This window comes from Cherax quadricarinatus, chromosome 18, assembly GCF_038502225.1.
Source record: "Cherax quadricarinatus isolate ZL_2023a chromosome 18, ASM3850222v1, whole genome shotgun sequence".
Classification (NCBI taxonomy): Eukaryota; Metazoa; Arthropoda; class Malacostraca; order Decapoda; family Parastacidae; genus Cherax; species Cherax quadricarinatus.
This window is the reverse complement of record NC_091309.1, coordinates 1,560,993-1,578,387: the sequence shown is the minus strand read 5'-3', so window position 1 is coordinate 1,578,387 and position 17,395 is coordinate 1,560,993. Positions and strand designations below refer to the sequence as shown.

The 17,395-nt window shown below is 51.0% G+C and overlaps 1 protein-coding gene across 8 annotated transcripts in view; it reads left to right on the top strand.

Moving 5' to 3' along the window:
- Positions 1-978: 978 nt before the first annotated feature.
- Dolk (Dolichol kinase) overlaps positions 979-17,395 on the top strand; it is a 73,697-nt gene continuing 57,280 nt past the window's right edge. Inside the window, exons 1-2 of one of the 8 annotated variants that reach the window (XM_070086025.1) lie at positions 979-1,372; positions 15,518-15,645. In XM_070086025.1, coding sequence (XP_069942126.1) covers positions 15,581-15,645 — 65 coding nt within the window. In that variant the 5' untranslated portion in view covers positions 979-1,372; positions 15,518-15,580. Of the gene's footprint in view, positions 1,373-12,995; positions 13,151-13,263; positions 13,376-13,483; positions 14,546-14,598; positions 15,646-17,395 lie in introns of those variants that run through there. The other 7 variants (XM_070086020.1, XM_070086022.1, XM_070086024.1 and 4 more) reach the window with 7 other exon arrangements.

The window sequence follows — 17,395 nt, the reverse complement described above, 5'->3', positions numbered from 1 at the left end:
TTGCTTTTTGCATTTGCTCACAGGATGAGCATGGGGTATACAACAAACTAGCTGCTCAGGCAGTCACAACTGGCCCACAGGAAGGTGCAATTATAATAATAATTAGATGTATTTTGGTCACTGCACGATCTGAGGAAAGTACAGTGGTACCTTGACTTACGAATTTAATTCGTTCGTAACTCAATTTTGTAACTCAATTTCGTAACTCAATTTGCTCATATATCAAATCAATTTTCCTCATTGAAATTAACTGAAATGCCATTAATCCGTTCCAGCTCCCCCCCCCCCCAAAAAAAAAAAACGAATTTGTTTGTTACAGGTTTTTAATTAAGAAAAATGCATTTATAAATTATAGATAGTAGGTTGGTAGACAGCAACCGCCCAGGGAGGTACTACCATCCTGCCAAGTGAGTGTAAAACTGAAGCCTGTAATTGTTTTACATGATGGTAGGATTGCTGGTGTCTTTTTTTTTCTGTCTCATGAACATGCAAGATTTCAGGTATGTCTTGCTACTTCTACTTGCACTTAGGTCACACTACACATACATGTACAAGCACATATATACACACCCCTCTGGGTTTTCTTCTATTTTCTTTCTAGTTCTTATTCTTGTTTATTTCCTCTTTTCTCCATGGGGAAGTGGAACAGAATTCTTCCTCCGTAAGCCATGCGTGTTGTAAGAGGCGACTGAAATGCCGGGAGCAAGGGGCTAGTAACCTCTTCTCCTGTGTATATTACTAAATGTAAAAGGAGAAACTTTCGTTTTTCCTTTTGGGCCACCCCGCCTCGGTGGGATATGGCCGGTGTGTTGAAAGAAAGAAGAAGTATTTATAAATAAGAAATATTGTATACTCCACCCACTACCTTCACTAATCCACCCACCACCATCTCTGCTACACCCACCACCATTATCACTACTCCACCCACCACCATCTCTACTCCACCCAACACCATCTCTACTCCACCCACCACCATCTCTACTCCACCCACCACCATTATCACTACTCCACCCACCACCATCTCTACTCCACCCAACACCATCTCTACTCCACCCACTACCTTCACTACTCTACCCACCACCCTCACTACTCTACCCACCACCCTCACTACTCTACCCACCACCCTCACTACTCCACCCACCACCATCTCTACTACACCCACCACCCTCACATTTACGTACCTTTATTGAAGACTTTTGCTGGCATCTGGAAGATAGGGAGGAGGAGAGAGGGAGGACTTATTATTGACTCAACCACTGACTCCACCACTGCCTCAACCACTGCCTCAACCACTACCTCCACCACTGCCTCAACCACTGCCTCAACCACTGCCTCAACCACTGCCTCAACCACAAGCTGGATAAATACATAGGTGAGAGGGGTTGGATTTGAGTGGGACTTGCACATGAGTAAATAGAATTATCAAAGCTTACTTCTTGGGTAGCATTGAAAATTGGGTTGGGCAAATATTTTGTTAGTGGGACGGATTGTGAAGGACCTACCTAGTATGGGCCAACAGGCCTGCTGCAGTGTTCTGCCTTGTTTATGTTCATATGTTCTAACCACTGCCTCCACCACTGCCTCCACCACTGTCTCAACCACTGCCTCAACCACTGCCTCAACCACTGCCTCAGCCACTGCCTCAACCACTGCCTCACTACCACTATGAAGTTTCTTTAGGCCCATGGTGGCTTATTTCAGTCATAATCAATAAACAAGCACTAAACACAATGAATTTAATGTGAAATGTTCGGATGAGCTCGCAGAGTAATGTTCACTCAAGGATAAACAAAGCTAGACTGGTTCACGACGCCTGTGTGAGGAAGCACGCAGGTGTGGGCAGGTGGACAGGTCTGGTACACCGGCCAAAACGTGGGGCAACGGCCGAAACTCAGGACAAAATTTAGCCGAAAAAAGGGGCCAATACTCAGGGCGGCCAAAATTCAGGGTTCCACTGTGATCTTTGAAAGTGAGATTCTCTTGACATTATCACTTCCTGGTCCTTCACATTAGTGTGGTTGGAATTTGTGTTATACTTACTCCTATACAGGTTTAATTTCCTCGAGTTTTCCATATCGGAGTAACTGAAATTTCTCTTCATTGAACTTCATATTGTTTTCTGTGACCCATTTAGAGATTTGGTTAATGTCCACTTGGAGTCTTGCATTGGAATATGCATTGTCATGCATATTCGAGTGTCATCCGCAAAGGAGGACACAGTGCTGTGGCTTACGTCTCTGGCTATATCAAATACAAGGATGACAAACAGGATGGGGGCGAGTACTGTGCCTCATGGAACAGAGCATTTCACTGTTGCCACATCAGACTTTACTCTGTTTACTTTTACTCTTCGTGTTTTATTTGCTAAGAAGTTATACATAGATCCATCTACCAACTTTTCCTGTTATTCCTTTATCATGCATTTTGTGTGCCGAGTCTTTTGCTTTCGTTGTGAGTGATTTTCGTGTGCAAGTTCGGTACTAGTCCCTCTAGGATTTTCCAGGTGTATATAATCATGTATCTCTCCCGCCTGCGTTCCAGGGAGTACAGGTTCAGGAACCTCAAGCGCTCCCAGTAATTGAGGTGTTTTATCTCCGTTATGCGCACCGTGAAGGTTCTCTGTGCATTTTCTAGGTCAGCAATTTCAACTGCCTTGAAAGGTGCTGTTAGTGTGCAGCAGTATTCCAGCCTAGATAGAACAAGCGACCTGAAGAGTGTCATCATGGGCGCAGCTGCTGGTGTTGGTGCAGCTGCTAGTGTTGGCGCAGCTGCTGGTGTTGGTGCAGCTGCTGGTGTTGGCGCAGCTGCTGGTGTTGGCACACCTGCTAGTGTTGGCGCAGCTGCTGGTGTTGGTGCAGCTGCTGGTGTTGGCACAGCTGCTAGTGTTGGTGCAGCTGCTAGTGTTGGCACAGCTGCTAGTGTTGGCGCAGCTGCTAGTGTTGGTGCAGCTGCTGGTGTTGGAGCAGCTGCTGGTGTTGGAGCAGCTGCTGGTGTTGGTGCAGCTGCTGGTGTTGGCGCACCTGCTGGTGTTGGCACACCTGCTCGTGTTGGTGCAGCTGCTAGTGTTGGCACAGCTGCTAGTGTTGGTGCAGCTGCTAGTGTTGGCGCAGCTGCTAGTCTTGGTGCAGCTGCTGGTGTTGGCGCAGCTGCTGGTGTTGGCACACCCGCTGGTGTTGGCGCACCCGCTGGTGTTGGCGCAGCTGCTGGTGTTGGCGCAGCTGCTAGTGTTGGTGCAGCTGCTGGTGTTGTCGCAGCTGCTAGTGTTGGCACAGCTGCTGGTGTTGGCGCAGCTGCTAGTGTTGGTGCAGCTGCTTGTGTTGGTGCAGCTGCTAGTGTTGGCGCAGCAGCTGGTGTTGGTGCAGCTGCTAGTGTTGGCGCAGCTGCTGGTGTTGGTGCAGCTGCTAGTGTTGGCACAGCTGCTGGTGTTGGTGCAGCTGCTAGTGTTAGTGCAGCTGCTAGTGTTGGCGTAGCTGCTAGTGTTGGTGCAGCTGCTGGTGTTGGCGCAGCTGCTAGTGCTGGCGCAGCTGCTGGTGTTGGTGCAGCTGCTGGTCTTGGAGCAGCTGCTAGTGTTAGCACAGCTGCTGGTGTTGGCACACCTGCTAGTGTTGGTGCACCTGCTGGTGTTGGCACAGCTGCTGGTGTTGGCGCAGCTGCTAGTGTTGGTGCAGCTGCTGGTGTTGGTGCAGTTGCTAGTGTTGGCGCAGCTGCTGGTGTTGGTGCAGCTGCTGGTGTTGGCACAGCTGCTGGTGTTGGCACACCTGCTAGTGTTGGTGCAGCTGCTGGTGTTGGCACAGCTGCTGGTGTTGGTGCAGCTGCTAGTGTTGGTGCAGCTGCTAGTGTTGGTGCAGCTGCTGGTGTTGCCGCAGCTGCTGGTGTTGGTGCAGCTGCTGGTGTTGGCGCAGCTGCTGGTGTTGGCACAGCTGCTGGTGTTGGCACAGCTGCTAGTGTTGGCGCAGCTGCTGGTGTTGGCACAGCTGCTGGTGTTGGTGCAGCAGCTAGTGTTGGCGCAGCTGCTGGTGTTGGTGCAGCTGCTGGTGTTGGTGCAGCTGCTAGTGTTGGCGCAGCTGCTAGTGTTGGTGCAGCTGTTGGTGTTTGCACAGCTGCTGGTGTTGGTGCAGCTGCTAGTGTTGGCGCAGCTGCTGGTGTTTGTTCAGCTGCTGGTGTTGGTGCAGCTGCTGGTGTTGGTGCAGCTGCTAGTGTTGGTGCAGCTGCTGTTGGCGCAGCTGCTAGTGTTGGCGCAGCTGCAGGTGTTTGTGTAGCTGCTGGTGTTGGCGCAGCTGCTGGTGTTGGTGCAGCTGCTAGTGTTGGCACAGCTGCTGGTGTTGGTGCAGCTGCTGGTGTTGGTGCAGCTGCTAGTGTTGGCGCAGCTGCTAGTGTTGGTGCAGCTGTTGGTGTTTGCACAGCTGCTGGTGTTGGTGCAGCTGCTAGTGTTGGTGCAGCTGCTGGTGTTTGTTCAGCTGCTGGTGTTGGTGCAGCTGCTGGTGTTGGTGCAGCTGCTAGTGTTGGTGCAGCTGCTGTTGGCACAGCTGCTAGTGTTGGCGCAGCTGCAGGTGTTTGTGGAGCTGCTGGTGTTGGCACAGCTGCTGGTGTTGGTGCAGCTGCTAGTGTTGGCGCAGCTGCTGGTGTTGGCGCAGCTTCTAGTGTCGGCGCAGCTGCTGGTGTTGGCGCACCTGCTAGTGTTGGCGCAGCTGCTGGTGTTGGTGCAGCTGCTGGCGTTTGCGCAGCTGCTCGTGTTGGCGCAGCTGCTGGTGTTGGCGCAGCTGCTGATGTTGGTGCAGCTGCTAGTGTTGGCGCAGCTGCTGGTGTTGGCACACCCGTTGGTGTTGGTGCAGCTGCTGGTGTTGGTGCAGCTACTAGTGTTGGTGCAGCTGCTAGTGTTGGTGCAACTGCTAGTGTTGGTGCAGCTGCTAGTGTTAGTGCAACTGCTAGTGTTGGTGCAGCTGCTGGTGTTGGCGCACCTGCTAGTGTTGGTGCAGCTGCTGGTGTTGGTGCGCCTGCTAGTGTTGGCACAGCTGCGGGTGTTGGCGCACCCGCTGGTGTTGGTGCAGCTGCTGGTGTTGGTGCAGCTGCTAGTGTTGGTGCAGCTGCTAGTGTTGGCGCAGCTGCTAGTGTTGGTGCAGCTGCTAGTGTTGGTGCAGCTGCTAGTGTTGGTGCAGCTTCTGGTGTTGGTGCAGCTGCTAGTGTTGGTGCAGCTGCTGGTGTTTGTGCAGCTGCTGGTGTTGGCGCAGCTGCTAGTGTTGGCGCAGCTGCTGGTGTTGGCGCAGCTGCTAATGTTGGCGCAGCTGCTGGTGTTGGCGCAGCTGCTGGTGTTGGTGCAGCTGCTGGTGTTGGTGCAGCTGCTAGTGTTGGCGCAGCTGCTAGTGTTGGTGCATCTGTTGGTGTTTGCACAGCTGCTGGTGTTGGCGCAGCTGCTAGTGTAGGCGCAGCTGCTGGTGTTTGTTCAGCTGCTGGTGTTGGTGCAGCTGCTGGTGTTGGTGCAGCTGCTAGTGTTGGTGTAGCTGCTGGTGTTGGCGCAGCTGCTAGTGTTGGCGCAGCTGCTGGTGTTGGCGCACCTGCTAGTGTTGGCGCAGCTGCTGGTGTTGGTGCAGCTGCTGGTGTTGGTGCAGCTGCTGGTGTTGGCGCAGCTGCTAGTGTTGGTGCAGCTGCTGGCGTTTGCGCAGCTGCTCGTGTTGGCGCAGCTGCTGGTGTTGGCGCAGCTGCTGATGTTGGTGCAGCTGCTAGTGTTGGCGCAGCTGCTGGTGTTGGCACACCCGTTGGTGTTGGTGCAGCTGCTGGTGTTGGTGCAGCTACTAGTGTTGGTGCAGCTGCTAGTGTTGGTGCAACTGCTAGTGTTGGTGCAGCTGCTAGTGTTAGTGCAACTGCTAGTGTTGGTGCAGCTGCTGGTGTTGGCGCACCTGCTAGTGTTGGTGCAGCTGCTGGTGTTGGTGCGCCTGCTAGTGTTGGCACAGCTGCGGGTGTTGGCGCACCCGCTGGTGTTGGTGCAGCTGCTGGTGTTGGTGCAGCTGCTAGTGTTGGTGCAGCTGCTAGTGTTGGCGCAGCTGCTAGTGTTGGTGCAGCTGCTAGTGTTGGTGCAGCTGCTAGTGTTGGTGCAGCTTCTGATGTTGGTGCAGCTGCTAGTGTTGGTGCAGCTGCTGGTGTTTGTGCAGCTGCTGGTGTTGGTGCAGCTGCTAGTGTTGGCGCAGCTGCTGGTGTTGGCGCAGCTGCTAATGTTGGCGCAGCTGCTGGTGTTGGCGCAGCTGCTGGTGTTGGTGCAGCTGCTGGTGTTGGTGCAGCTGCTAGTGTTGGTGCAGCTGCTAGTGTTGGTGCAGCTGTTGGTGTTTGCACAGCTGCTGGTGTTGGCACAGCTGCTAGTGTTGGCGCAGCTGCTGGTGTTTGTTCAGCTGCTGGTGTTGGTGCAGCTGCTGGTGTTGGTGCAGCTGCTAGTGTTGGTGTAGCTGCTGGTGTTGGCGCAGCTGCTAGTGTTGGCGCAGCTGCAGGTGTTCGTGGAGCTGCTGGTGTTGGCGCAGCTGCTGGTGTTGGTGCAGCTGCTAGTGTTGGCACAGCTGCTGGTCTTGGCGCAGCTTCTAGTGTCGTCGCAGCTGCTGGTCTTGGCGCACCTGCTAGTGTTGGTGCAGCTGCTGGTGTTGGTGCAGCTGCTGGTGTTGGTGCAGCTGCTGATGTTGGCGGAGCTGCTAGTGTTGGTGCAGCTGCTGGCGTTTGTGCAGCTGCTCGTGTTGGCGCAGCTGCTGGTGTTTGTGCAGCTGCTGGTGTTGGTGCAGCTGCTAGTGTTGGCTCAGCTGCTGGTGTTGGCACACCCGCTGGTGTTGGTGCAGCTGCTGGTGTTGGTGCAGCTGCTAGTGTTAGTGCAGCTGCTAGTGTTGGTGCAACTGCTAGTGTTGGTGCAACTGCTGGTGTTGGTGCAGCTGCTAGTGTTGGCGCAGCTGCTGGTGTTGGTGCAGCAGCTAGTGTTGAATATTGCTAGGCTGGAATATTGCTGCACACTAACAGCACCTTTCAAGGCAGGTGAAATTGCTGACCTAGAAAATGTACAGAGAACCTTCACGGCACGCATAACGGAGATAAAACACCTCAATTACTGGGAGCGTTTGAGGTTCCTAAACCTGTATTCCCTGGAACGCAGGCGGGAGAGATACATGATTATATACACCTGGAAAATCCTAGAGGGGCTAGTACCGAACTTGCACAGGAAAATCACTCACTACGAAAGCAAAAGACTTGGCAGACGATGCAACATCCCCCCAATGAAAAGCAGGGGTGTCACTAGCACGTTAAGAGATCATACAATAAGTGTCAGGGGCCCGAGACTGTTCAACTGCCTCCCAGCATACATAAGGGGGATTACCAACAGACCCCTGGCAGTCTTCAAGCTGGCACTGGACAAGCACCTAAAGTCGGTTCCTGACCAGCCGGGCTGTGGCTCGTACGTTGGTTTGCATGCAGCCAACAGTAACAGCCTGGTTGATCAGGCTCTGATCCACCAGGAGGCCTGGTCACAGACCGGGCCGCGGGGGCGTTGAACCCCGGAACTCTCTCCAGGTAAACTCCAGGTGTAGCTGCTAGTGCTGGTGCAGCTGCTAGTGTTGGTGTAGCTGCTGGTGTGGTGCAGCTGCTGTTGGTGCAGCTGCTAGTGTTGGTACATCTGCTGGTGTTGGCGCAGCTGCTAGTGTTGGTGCAGCTGCTAGTGTTGGTGTTGGTGCAGCTGCTGGTGTTGGTGCAGCTGCTAGTGTTGGTGCAGCTGCTGGCATTGGCACAGCTGCTGGTGTTGAATCAGCTGCTGGTGTTGGTGCAGCTGCTAGTGTTGGCGCAGCTGCTCGTGTTGGTGCAGCTGTTGGTGTTGGTGCAGCTGCTGTTGGTGCACCTGCTGGTGTTGGAGCAGCTGCTAGTGTTGGCGCAGCTGCTGGCGTTGGCGCAGCTGCTGGTGTTGGTGCAGATGCTGGTATTAGTGCAGCTGCTGGTGTTGGTGCAACTGCTGGTGTTGGTGCAACTGCTAGTGTTGGTGCAGCTGCTGGTGTTGGTGCAGCTGTTGGTGTTGGTGAAGCTGCTGGTGTTGGTGCAGCTGCTGGTGTTGGTGCAGCTGCTGGTGTTGGTGCAGCTGCTAGTGTTGGCGCAACTGCTGGTGTTGGTGCAGCTGCTGGTGTTGGTGCAGCTGCTGGTGTTGCTGCAGTTGCTAGTGTTGGCGCAGCTGCTGCTGTGGGTGCAGCTGCTGGTGTTGGCGCAGCTGCTAGTGTTGGTGCAGCTGTTGGTGTTGGTGCACCTGCTGGTGTTGGTGCAGCTGCTAGTGTTGGCACAGCTGCTGGTGTTCGTGCAGCTGTTGGTGTTGGTGTAGCTGCTAGTGTTGGCGCAACTGCTGGTGTTGGTGCAGCTGCTAGTGTTGGCACAGCTGCTTGTGTTGGTGCAGCTGCTGGTGTTCGTGCAGCTGCTAGTTTTGGCGCAGCTGCTGGTGTTGGTGCAACTTCTGGTGTTGGTGCAGCTGCTAGTGTTGGTGCAGCTGCTGGTGTTGGAGCAGCTGCTGGTCTTGGAGCAGCTGCTGGTGTTCGTGCAGCTGCTGGCATTGGCACAGCTGCTGGTGTTGAATCAGCTGCTGGTGTTGGTGCAGCTGCTAGTGTTGGCGCAGCTGCTCGTGTTGGTGCAGCTGTTGGTGTTGGTGCAGCTGCTGTTGGTGCACCTGCTGGTGTTGGAGCAGCTGCTAGTGTTGGCGCAGCTGCTGGCGTTGGCGCAGCTGCTGGTGTTGGTGCAGATGCTGGTATTAGTGCAGCTGCTGGTGTTGGTGCAACTGCTGGTGTTGGTGCAACTGCTAGTGTTGGTGCAGCTGCTGGTGTTGGTGCAGGTGCTGGTGCAGCTGCTAGTGTTGGCGCAGCTGCTCGTGTTGGTGCAGCTGTTGGTGTTGGTGAAGCTGCTGGTGTTGGTGCAGCTGCTGGTGTTGGTGCAGCTGCTGGTGTTGGTGCAGCTGCTAGTGTTGGCGCAACTGCTGGTGTTGGTGCAGCTGCTGGTGTTGGTGCAGCTGCTGGTGTTGCTGCAGTTGCTAGTGTTCGCGCAGCTGCTGCTGTGGGTGTAGCTGCTGGTGTTGGCGCAGCTGCTAGTGTTGGTGCAGCTGTTGGTGTTGGTGCACCTGCTGGTGTTGGTGCAGCTGCTAGTGTTGGCACAGCTGCTGGTGTTCGTGCAGCTGTTGGTGTTGGTGTAGCTGCTAGTGTTGGCGCAACTGCTGGTGTTGGTGCAGCTGCTAGTGTTGGCGCAGCTGCTGGTGTTGGTGCAGCTGCTAGTGTTGGCACAGCTGCTTGTGTTGGTGCAGCTGCTGGTGTTCGTGCAGCTGCTAGTTTTGGCGCAGCTGCTGGTGTTGGTGCAACTTCTGGTGTTGGTGCAGCTGCTAGTGTTGGTGCAGCTGCTGGTGTTGGAGCAGCTGCTGGTGTTGGAGCAGCTGCTGGTGTTCGTGCAGCTGCTGGTGTTGGCGCAGCTGCTAGTGTTGGTGCAGCTGTTGGTGTTGGTGCAGCTGCTGGTGTTGGAGCAGCTGCTGGTGTTGGCTCAGCTGCTGGTGTTTTCGCACCTGCTGGTGTTGGCGCAGCTGCTGGTGTTGGTGCAGCTGCTAGTGTTGGCACAGCTGCTAGTGTTGACGCAGTTGCTGGTGTTGGCACAGCTGCTAGTGTTTGTGAAGCTGCTGGTGTTGTTGCAGCTGCTAGTGTTGGTGCAGCTGTTGGTGTTGGTGCACCTGCTGTTGTTGGTGCAGCTGCTAGTATTGGCGCAGCTGCTGGTGTTGGTGCAGCTGTTGGTGTTGGTGTAGCTGCTAGTGTTGGAGCAACTGCTGTTGGTGCAGCTGCTAGTATTGGCGCAGCTGCTGGTCTTGGTGCAGCTGCTGGTGTTGGCGCGCCTGCTAATGTTGGTGCAGCTGCTGGTGTTGGTGCAGCTGCTGGTGTTGGTGCAACTGCTAATGTTGGCGCAGCTGCTGGTGTTGGTGCAGCTGCTGGTGTTGGCGCAGCTGCTTGTGCTGGTTTTGGTGCAGCTGCTAGTGTTGGTGCAGCTGCTGGTGTTGGTGCAGCTGCTAGTGTTGGCGCAGCTGCTGGTGTTGGTGCTAGTGTTGGCGCAGCTGGTGTTTGTGCAGCTGCTGGTGTTGTCGCAGCTGCTAGTGTTGGGGCAGCTGCTAGTGTTGGTGCAGCTGCTGGTGTTGGCGCAGCTGCTAGTGTTGGCGCAGCTGCTGGTTTTGGCACACCTGCTAGTGTTGGCGCAGCTGCTGGTGTTGGCGCAGCTGCTGGTGTTGGTGCAGCTGCTAGTGTTGGCACAGCTGCTGGTGTTGGCGCAGCTGCTAGTGTTGGTGCAGCTGATGGTGTTGGTGCAGCTGCTAGTGTTGGCGCAGCTGCTGGTGTTGGTGCAGCTGCTGGTGTTGGTGCAGCTGCTGGTGTTGTCGCAGCTGCTAGTGTTGGGGCAGCTGCTAGTGTTGGCTCAGCTGCTGGTGTTGGCGCAGCTGCTAGTGTTGGCGCAGCTGCTGGTGTTGCTGCAGCTGCTAGTGTTGGTGCAGCTGCTGGTGTTGTCGCAGCTGCTAGTGTTGGCACAGCTGCTGGTGTTGGCGCAGCTGCTAGTGTTGGTGCAGCTGATGGTGTTGGTGCAGCTGCTAGTGTTGGCGCAGCTGCTGGTGTTGGTGCAGCTGCTAGTGTTTGCACAGCTGCTGGTGTTGGTGCAGCTGCTAGTGTTGGCACAGCTGCTGGTGTTGGTGCAGCTGCTAGTGTTAGCACAACTGCTAGTGTTGGCCTAGCTGCTAGTGTTGGTGCAGCTGCTGGTGTTGGCGCAGCTGCTGGTGTTGGTGCAGCTGCTAGTGTTTGCACAGCTGCTAGTGTTGGTGCAGCTGCTGGTGTTGGAGCAGCTCCTGGTGTAGGTGCAGCTGCTGGTGTTGGTGCAGCTGCTGGTGTTGGCACAGCTGCTGGTGTTGGTGCAGCTGCTAGTGCTGGCGCAGCTGCTGGTGTTGGTGCAGCTGCTGGTGTTGGAGCAGCTGCTAGTGTTTGCACAGCTGCTGGTGTTGGTGCAGCTGCTAGTGTTGGCACAGCTGCTGGTGTTGGTGCAGCTGCTAGTGTTAGTGCAGCTGCTAGTGTTGGCGTAGCTGCTAGTGTTGGTGCAGCTGCTGGTGTTGGAGCAGCTGCTGGTGTAGGTGCAGCTGCTGGTGTTGGCGCAGCCGCTGGTGTTGGCACAGCTGCTGGTGTTGGTGCAGCTGCTAGTGCTGGCGCAGCTGCTGGTGTTGGTGCAGCTGCTGGTGTTGGAGCAGCTGCTAGTGTTTGCACAGCTGCTGGTGTTGGTGCAGCTGCTAGTGTTGGCACAGCTGCTGGTGTTGGTGCAGCTGCTAGTGTTAGCACAACTGCTAGTGTTGGCCTAGCTGCTAGTGTTGGTGCAGCTGCTGGTGTTGGAGCAGCTCCTGGTGTAGGTGCAGCTGCTGGTGTTGGTGCAGCTGCTGGTGTTGGCACAGCTGCTGGTGTTGGTGCAGCTGCTAGTGCTGGCGCAGCTGCTGGTGTTGGTGCAGCTGCTGGTGTTGGAGCAGCTGCTAGTGTTAGTGCAGCTGCTGGTGTTGGCGCACCTGCTAGTGTTGGCGCACCTGCTGGTGTTGGCGCAGCTGCTGGTGTTGGCGCAGCTGCTAGTGTTGGTGTAGCTGATGGTGTTGGTGCAGTTGCTAGTGTTGGTGCAGCTGCTGGTGTTGGTGCAGCTGCTGGTGTTGGCGCAGCTGGTGGTGTTGGCACACCTGCTAGTGTTGGTGCAGCTGCTGGTGTTGGCACAGCTGCTGGTGTTGGCGCAGCTGCTAGTGTTGGCGCAGCTGCTAGTGTTGGCACAGCTGCTAGTGTTGGCGCAGCTGCTGGTGTTGGCGCAGCTGCTGGTGTTGGTGCAGCTGCTGGTGTTGGCACAGCTGCTAGTGTTGGCACAGCTGCTGGTGTTGGTGCACCTGCTGGTGTTGGTGCAGCTGCTGGTGTTTGTGCAGCTGCTAGTGTTGGTGCAGCTGCTAGTGTTGTCGCAGCTGCTGGTGTTGGCGCAGCTGCTGGTGTTGGTGCAGCTGCTAGTGTTGGGTCAGCTGCTATTGTTGGCGCAGCTGCTGGTGTTGGCGCACCCGCTGGTGTTGGTGCACCCACTGGTGTTGGCGCAGCTGCTAGTGTTGGCGCAGCTGCTGGTGTTGGTGCAGCTGCTAGTGTTGGTGCAGCTGCTGGTGTTGGCGCACGTGCTAGTGTTGGCGCAGCTGCTGGTGTTGGTGCAGCTGCTGGTGTTGGCGCACGTGCTAGTGTTGGCGCAGCTGCTAGTGTTGGCGCAGCTGCTGGTGTTGGTGCAGCTGCTAGTGTTGGTGCAGCTGCTGGTGTTGGTGCAGCTGCTGGTGTTGGTGCAGCTGCTGGTGTTTGTGCAGCTGCTAGTGTTGGTGCAGCTGCTAGTGTTGTCGCAGCTGCTGGTGTTGGCGCAGCTGCTGGTGTTGGTGCAGCTGCTAGTGTTGGGTCAGCTGCTACTGTTGGCGCAGCTGCTGGTGTTGGCGCACCCGCTGGTGTTGGTGCACCCACTGGTGTTGGCGCAGCTGCTAGTGTTGGCGCAGCTGCTGGTGTTGGTGCAGCTGCTAGTGTTGGTGCAGCTGCTGGTGTTGGCGCACGTGCTAGTGTTGGCGCAGCTGCTGGTGTTGGTGCAGCTGCTGGTGTTGGCGCACGTGCTAGTGTTGGCGCAGCTGCTAGTGTTGGCGCAGCTGCTGGTGTTGGTGCAGCTGCTAGTGTTGGTGCAGCTGCTGGTGTTGGTGCAGCTGCTGGTGTTGGTGCAGCTGCTAGTGTTGGTGCAGCTGCTGGTGTTGGTGCAGCTGCTGGTGTTTGCGGTGGCTGGTGGTGACTAAGTAAGTGTACTTAGGTACAGGTACAAATATGTTCAATAATCTAACACAGTGTAAATTACCTAGGATAACACAAAGGTGACCTGTATCATATCCAAATATATAAGGGGTGATGGTGGTGGTTGTTATTGTTGTTGATTATAATACAGGAGAAAGAAGGAAGGAGGAGGAGGAGGAAGAAAGAAGGAAGGATAAGGGTTGGCTGTAGCAACTTAGATATATTACCGTGCATTAAGTCCTCTCGTCAACCTCAACCCTTCAACCCATCAATAACTAACCTGATACATAACAACATAATGGCTCTACTAAACACTCAACTCGCCTCAGGTAGGACTTTTAATGGAAAATGTCGAAAATTAGGTTGGCTTAATGTAAAAAAAAAAAATTAAGTAATAACATGGGATCGTAAAGGATGATTAATTCACTTATAAAATTTTTCGCTTAACAAAATTTTTATGGTTCCTTGTGTCACAGGTCATTAAGCAAGTGATGACTGGGGGGTGTTCTGGGGGTCAGCGCCCCCCAGGTCAGGTCCATGGCCAGGCATTGACCGTAATGTATTGCATATTAGTATCTTTTGAGCTTCCACTACCCGTCAAGGAAGGTTCCTTGATGCTGGTGAGGGGCTCTTGATCTAGGGAATTGGATCTGTGCTCCAGTTTCCTGAATTAAGCCTGAATACCTTCCATTCTCTCCCTCCCCCACAGGCGCTGTATAATCCTACGGGTTTAGCACTTCCTCATTATTATGATTATAATAATGAGCTCTTAGTTATATACAATGTATTTTTTAAGATTATATTTTTGTACCTGGAGTTTACCTGGAGAGAGTTCTGGGGGTCAGCGCCCCCACTTCCTGTCTGTGACCAGGCCTTATGGTGCAGCAGGGCATGATCAACCAGGCTGTTACTGCTGGCTGCACGCAATCCAATGTACGAGCCACAGCCCGGCTGGTCAGGAACCGACTTTAGGTGCTTGTCCAGTGCCAGCTTGAAGACTGCCAGGGGTCTGTTGGTAATCCCCCTTATGTATGCTGGGAGGCAGTTGAACAGTCTCGGGCCCCTGACACTTATTGTATGGTCTCTTAACGTGCTAGTGACACCCCTGCTTTTCATTGGGGGGATGTTGCATCGTCTGCCAAGTCTTTTGCTTTCGTTGTGATTTTCGTGTGCAAATTCGGTACGATGTATAACTACTGTAACATTTTTGAATGGGTAATAAAAAAAATTATTCATTTTATATGAGGGCATTTAAACTACGAGAAATACCTCACACTTCTGAACATGTATTCTCTGAAGCAGAGGAGACAGATACAGAATAATGGATATTTTAGAGCCTGATCCCACACTTAGGCAGTGCCATGACAAAGCACTGGAGTGACGGAGTTGGGAGAAACTGTAAAATAAACCCAGTGAAGAACAGGGGAACTATAGGTACAATAAGAGAACACTATTAATATCTGTGGGCCCAAGACTGTTCAACATTTTGCCAGAAAATATCAGATATACTGTGAAGTACTGTTGTCAGTGCTAGATCAGCCAGGTTATGATGGATATGTTGACCAACAAACCATCACCAGCAACATCCTGGTTGATCTGGCAAGCACAAGACATACCTGGCCTAGTGCTAGGCTGCGGAGTAGGAAAGCTCAAAACCAGTCAAAAGTATATAACGGGTACAGTGGTACCTCGGGATACAAACAGCTCAGAATGCGAACAATAATGTAAGTGTATTTATATAAGTGCTTTTGTAAGTGTATTTTTGGGGGTCTGAAATGGATTAATCTAATTTACATTATTCCTTATGGGAACAAATTTGTTCGGTATCAGCACTCGAACAGCCTTCTGGAACGAATTAATTTCCTATACCAAGGTACCACTGTGTATCCTTTTCTCTCTCCCTTCCTTGGCTCTGCTAATTGTACTCTCACAACCCACCTTCCCCACACAATACTCTGACCATCTTTCAAAGTACATATGACATACACTCATACATTCTGAGTTCCAAACACTTGACTATTAAAAAAATTTCGGGAATGCATTAATGTCGTGATGACCTACTGTACATACTTGTATATGCTAGGGATAACCTGGGCAGTCTCTAAAATAACTTGGATGGTTTGTTAGAATAAGAGCGTATAATCAGTCAGAGAATATGTAGCTGAAAATAGTACTTTTCTGATAACAAGGACTCCAGTGGAAATAAGTCACTTTGACTTTTTGGGGTTATCCTAGGTAATTACGTACACTACTATGTATGATAATTTATATAATTGTATTTGTGTACCTGTACCTAAATAAACTTACTTTACAGGATACTAAAACATTACAGCAGAAGACAGGCAAAGTCCTTCTTTTAATGTGCAAATTAATGGAAATGACTAGAACACATCAAATGCCAGACATAGTGCAGAATTGCTTGATTTCAGCTATGTGGTTCTTAAAATGAAAGTGATTACTGTAGTGTGGTTGGTTTGAGTGTTCTAGGGAGGATGAGTGAACTACTATGCCAAAGATGTGAATTTGTTTAAAATTTGTGTCATTCCATTACTGGTAACATAACATTTTATCTTAAAAAAATACTTTCCAGAGTCATCCAAATATTATTGTTTAAAATAAGTTAAGGTCTGTCTTCATTGTAGTCATGAGAACACACACTAACTGACTATTCAGCTGGTTCATTAACTTACTAACAGATAATTAAGCTGAAAAGAAGAGCATAATTACTTTGAAGAGCTTGACTAGCCTGACCCTACATCATGAAGAATATCTTAAGTAAGATTCCTAGCGTGACCCCGCTCTACCTTGATCATCTTAACACACGGTAAGTTAATATTTAGTGTATGTTATTACAGTCCCTACAAATTTGCAGAGGGTTATGTTCCTGGAGGCTCTCCAAAAGTAGAAACTTCAAATAATAGAAAATTAAGTGTGCATAAAATATTTTGTTTCATATTTGAGTTCACTGTGTTTCAGAGACCATATCTCTATCACCCAAATCTAGTTAATTTTGACATTTCTTCAGTACAAATTGGATTATTTAATCTGTTTGTGGGTTGCCCTTCAGTAAAACGTTGAAAGCTAAATCTGTGAAGACGGATACCAGCAGATTTGTAAAAATGACTACTATTCTGTTTTCCCTCAAGGTCATTTTAGGATGGAGGAAATAGATTATCATTTGTTTAACATTAAATGAGTTTTGTACTATACACAAAGCCCATGATTTAATGGACTAATAGGACCAGGAAGTGGCTAGTAATGGTGGTTGTATAGGTCAAGTCAGTATTTAAGTGAGAATTTGTCATTTGTGATCCATGGAGATATTTTAGCAAGTTTGGCATTTACCATGTTGATGAGTGCAGCCAGATCAGACTTTAACCTTTTGAGGGTCCGTCCCATAGATCTACAGCTATACGTTGAGGGTCCAAACCGTAGATCTACGCCATGAGCTCAGCTCACTGATAAGCTGTGAGCGGTAAATTTGGGCCTAGATATGAGAGAATACATCTATGTGGTATGTGTGCACCACATAAAACAAATCCTGCAGCACACAGTGCATAATGAGGAAAAAAACTGATCGTATTTCTCGATTAAAACAGCGACTTTGCAGTGTTTTTTCATGTGTTTTTTATAGTTGTACATGTATTTTCGTTTTCTTGGTCTCATTTGATAGAATGGAAGATATATTACAGAAATAGAGATGATTTTGATTGGTTTTAGTAATGGAAATGGGTTGAAACTGAGCTCAAAATAGCAGAAATGTTAAATTTTTGCCGATGTTCAAGAGTAAACAAATGATCCCACACGTCTAATACACGCCAGCTGGTGGGTCTAATATACGTTCACAAATGTGGTGATATTATTCATACAATTATTACAGTATTGCATAACAGTAAATCTTCTATTTTTTTGGTTTGAAAGAAATTCATTATGTGAATAAAAAATCAAAATGGAATTCACTTGTGAAGCCTGAAAACATAACTAATGAACAGAGGAAATGTTGGTTTAGTTCCAGGAATGCCTGCATTTATTCTGGACCATATTTTGAAATTAGAATATTTTGAACTTTGCATTAAATTGGCCAAATTACCAATTTCTGATCACTTTATTTTGTAGTTGAAACAGTTGACTTGGCGATTTCTTGTGATCAATCAATAGAATAGAAGTACAGTGGAACCTCAAATATCGAACTTAACCTGTTCTAGGAGCTAGTTCTAAATTCGAAAAGTCTGAAAATCGAAGCAATATTTCCCATAAGAAGTAGTGGAAATACAATTAATCCATTCCAGAAACTCAAAAATATTCACAAAAAATACATTTTATAGAGATTAATTACAGTTTTACATATACACAACAAATACTATAGTGTTCAGTTATGTATATAAATATAAAATAACATTTTTACTTACCTTTATTGAAGATTGGTGATGCATCTGGAAGATAGGGAGGAGGAGAGAGGGAGTTGGGGTTAGTGTTTGGAAGGAGAATCCCCCTCCATGAGGACTTCAGGTAAAGCCCTCTCTGGGGTTCCTTCCTTTCTCTGTCTTTTTATGCTACTAGGACCAGCTTGAGAG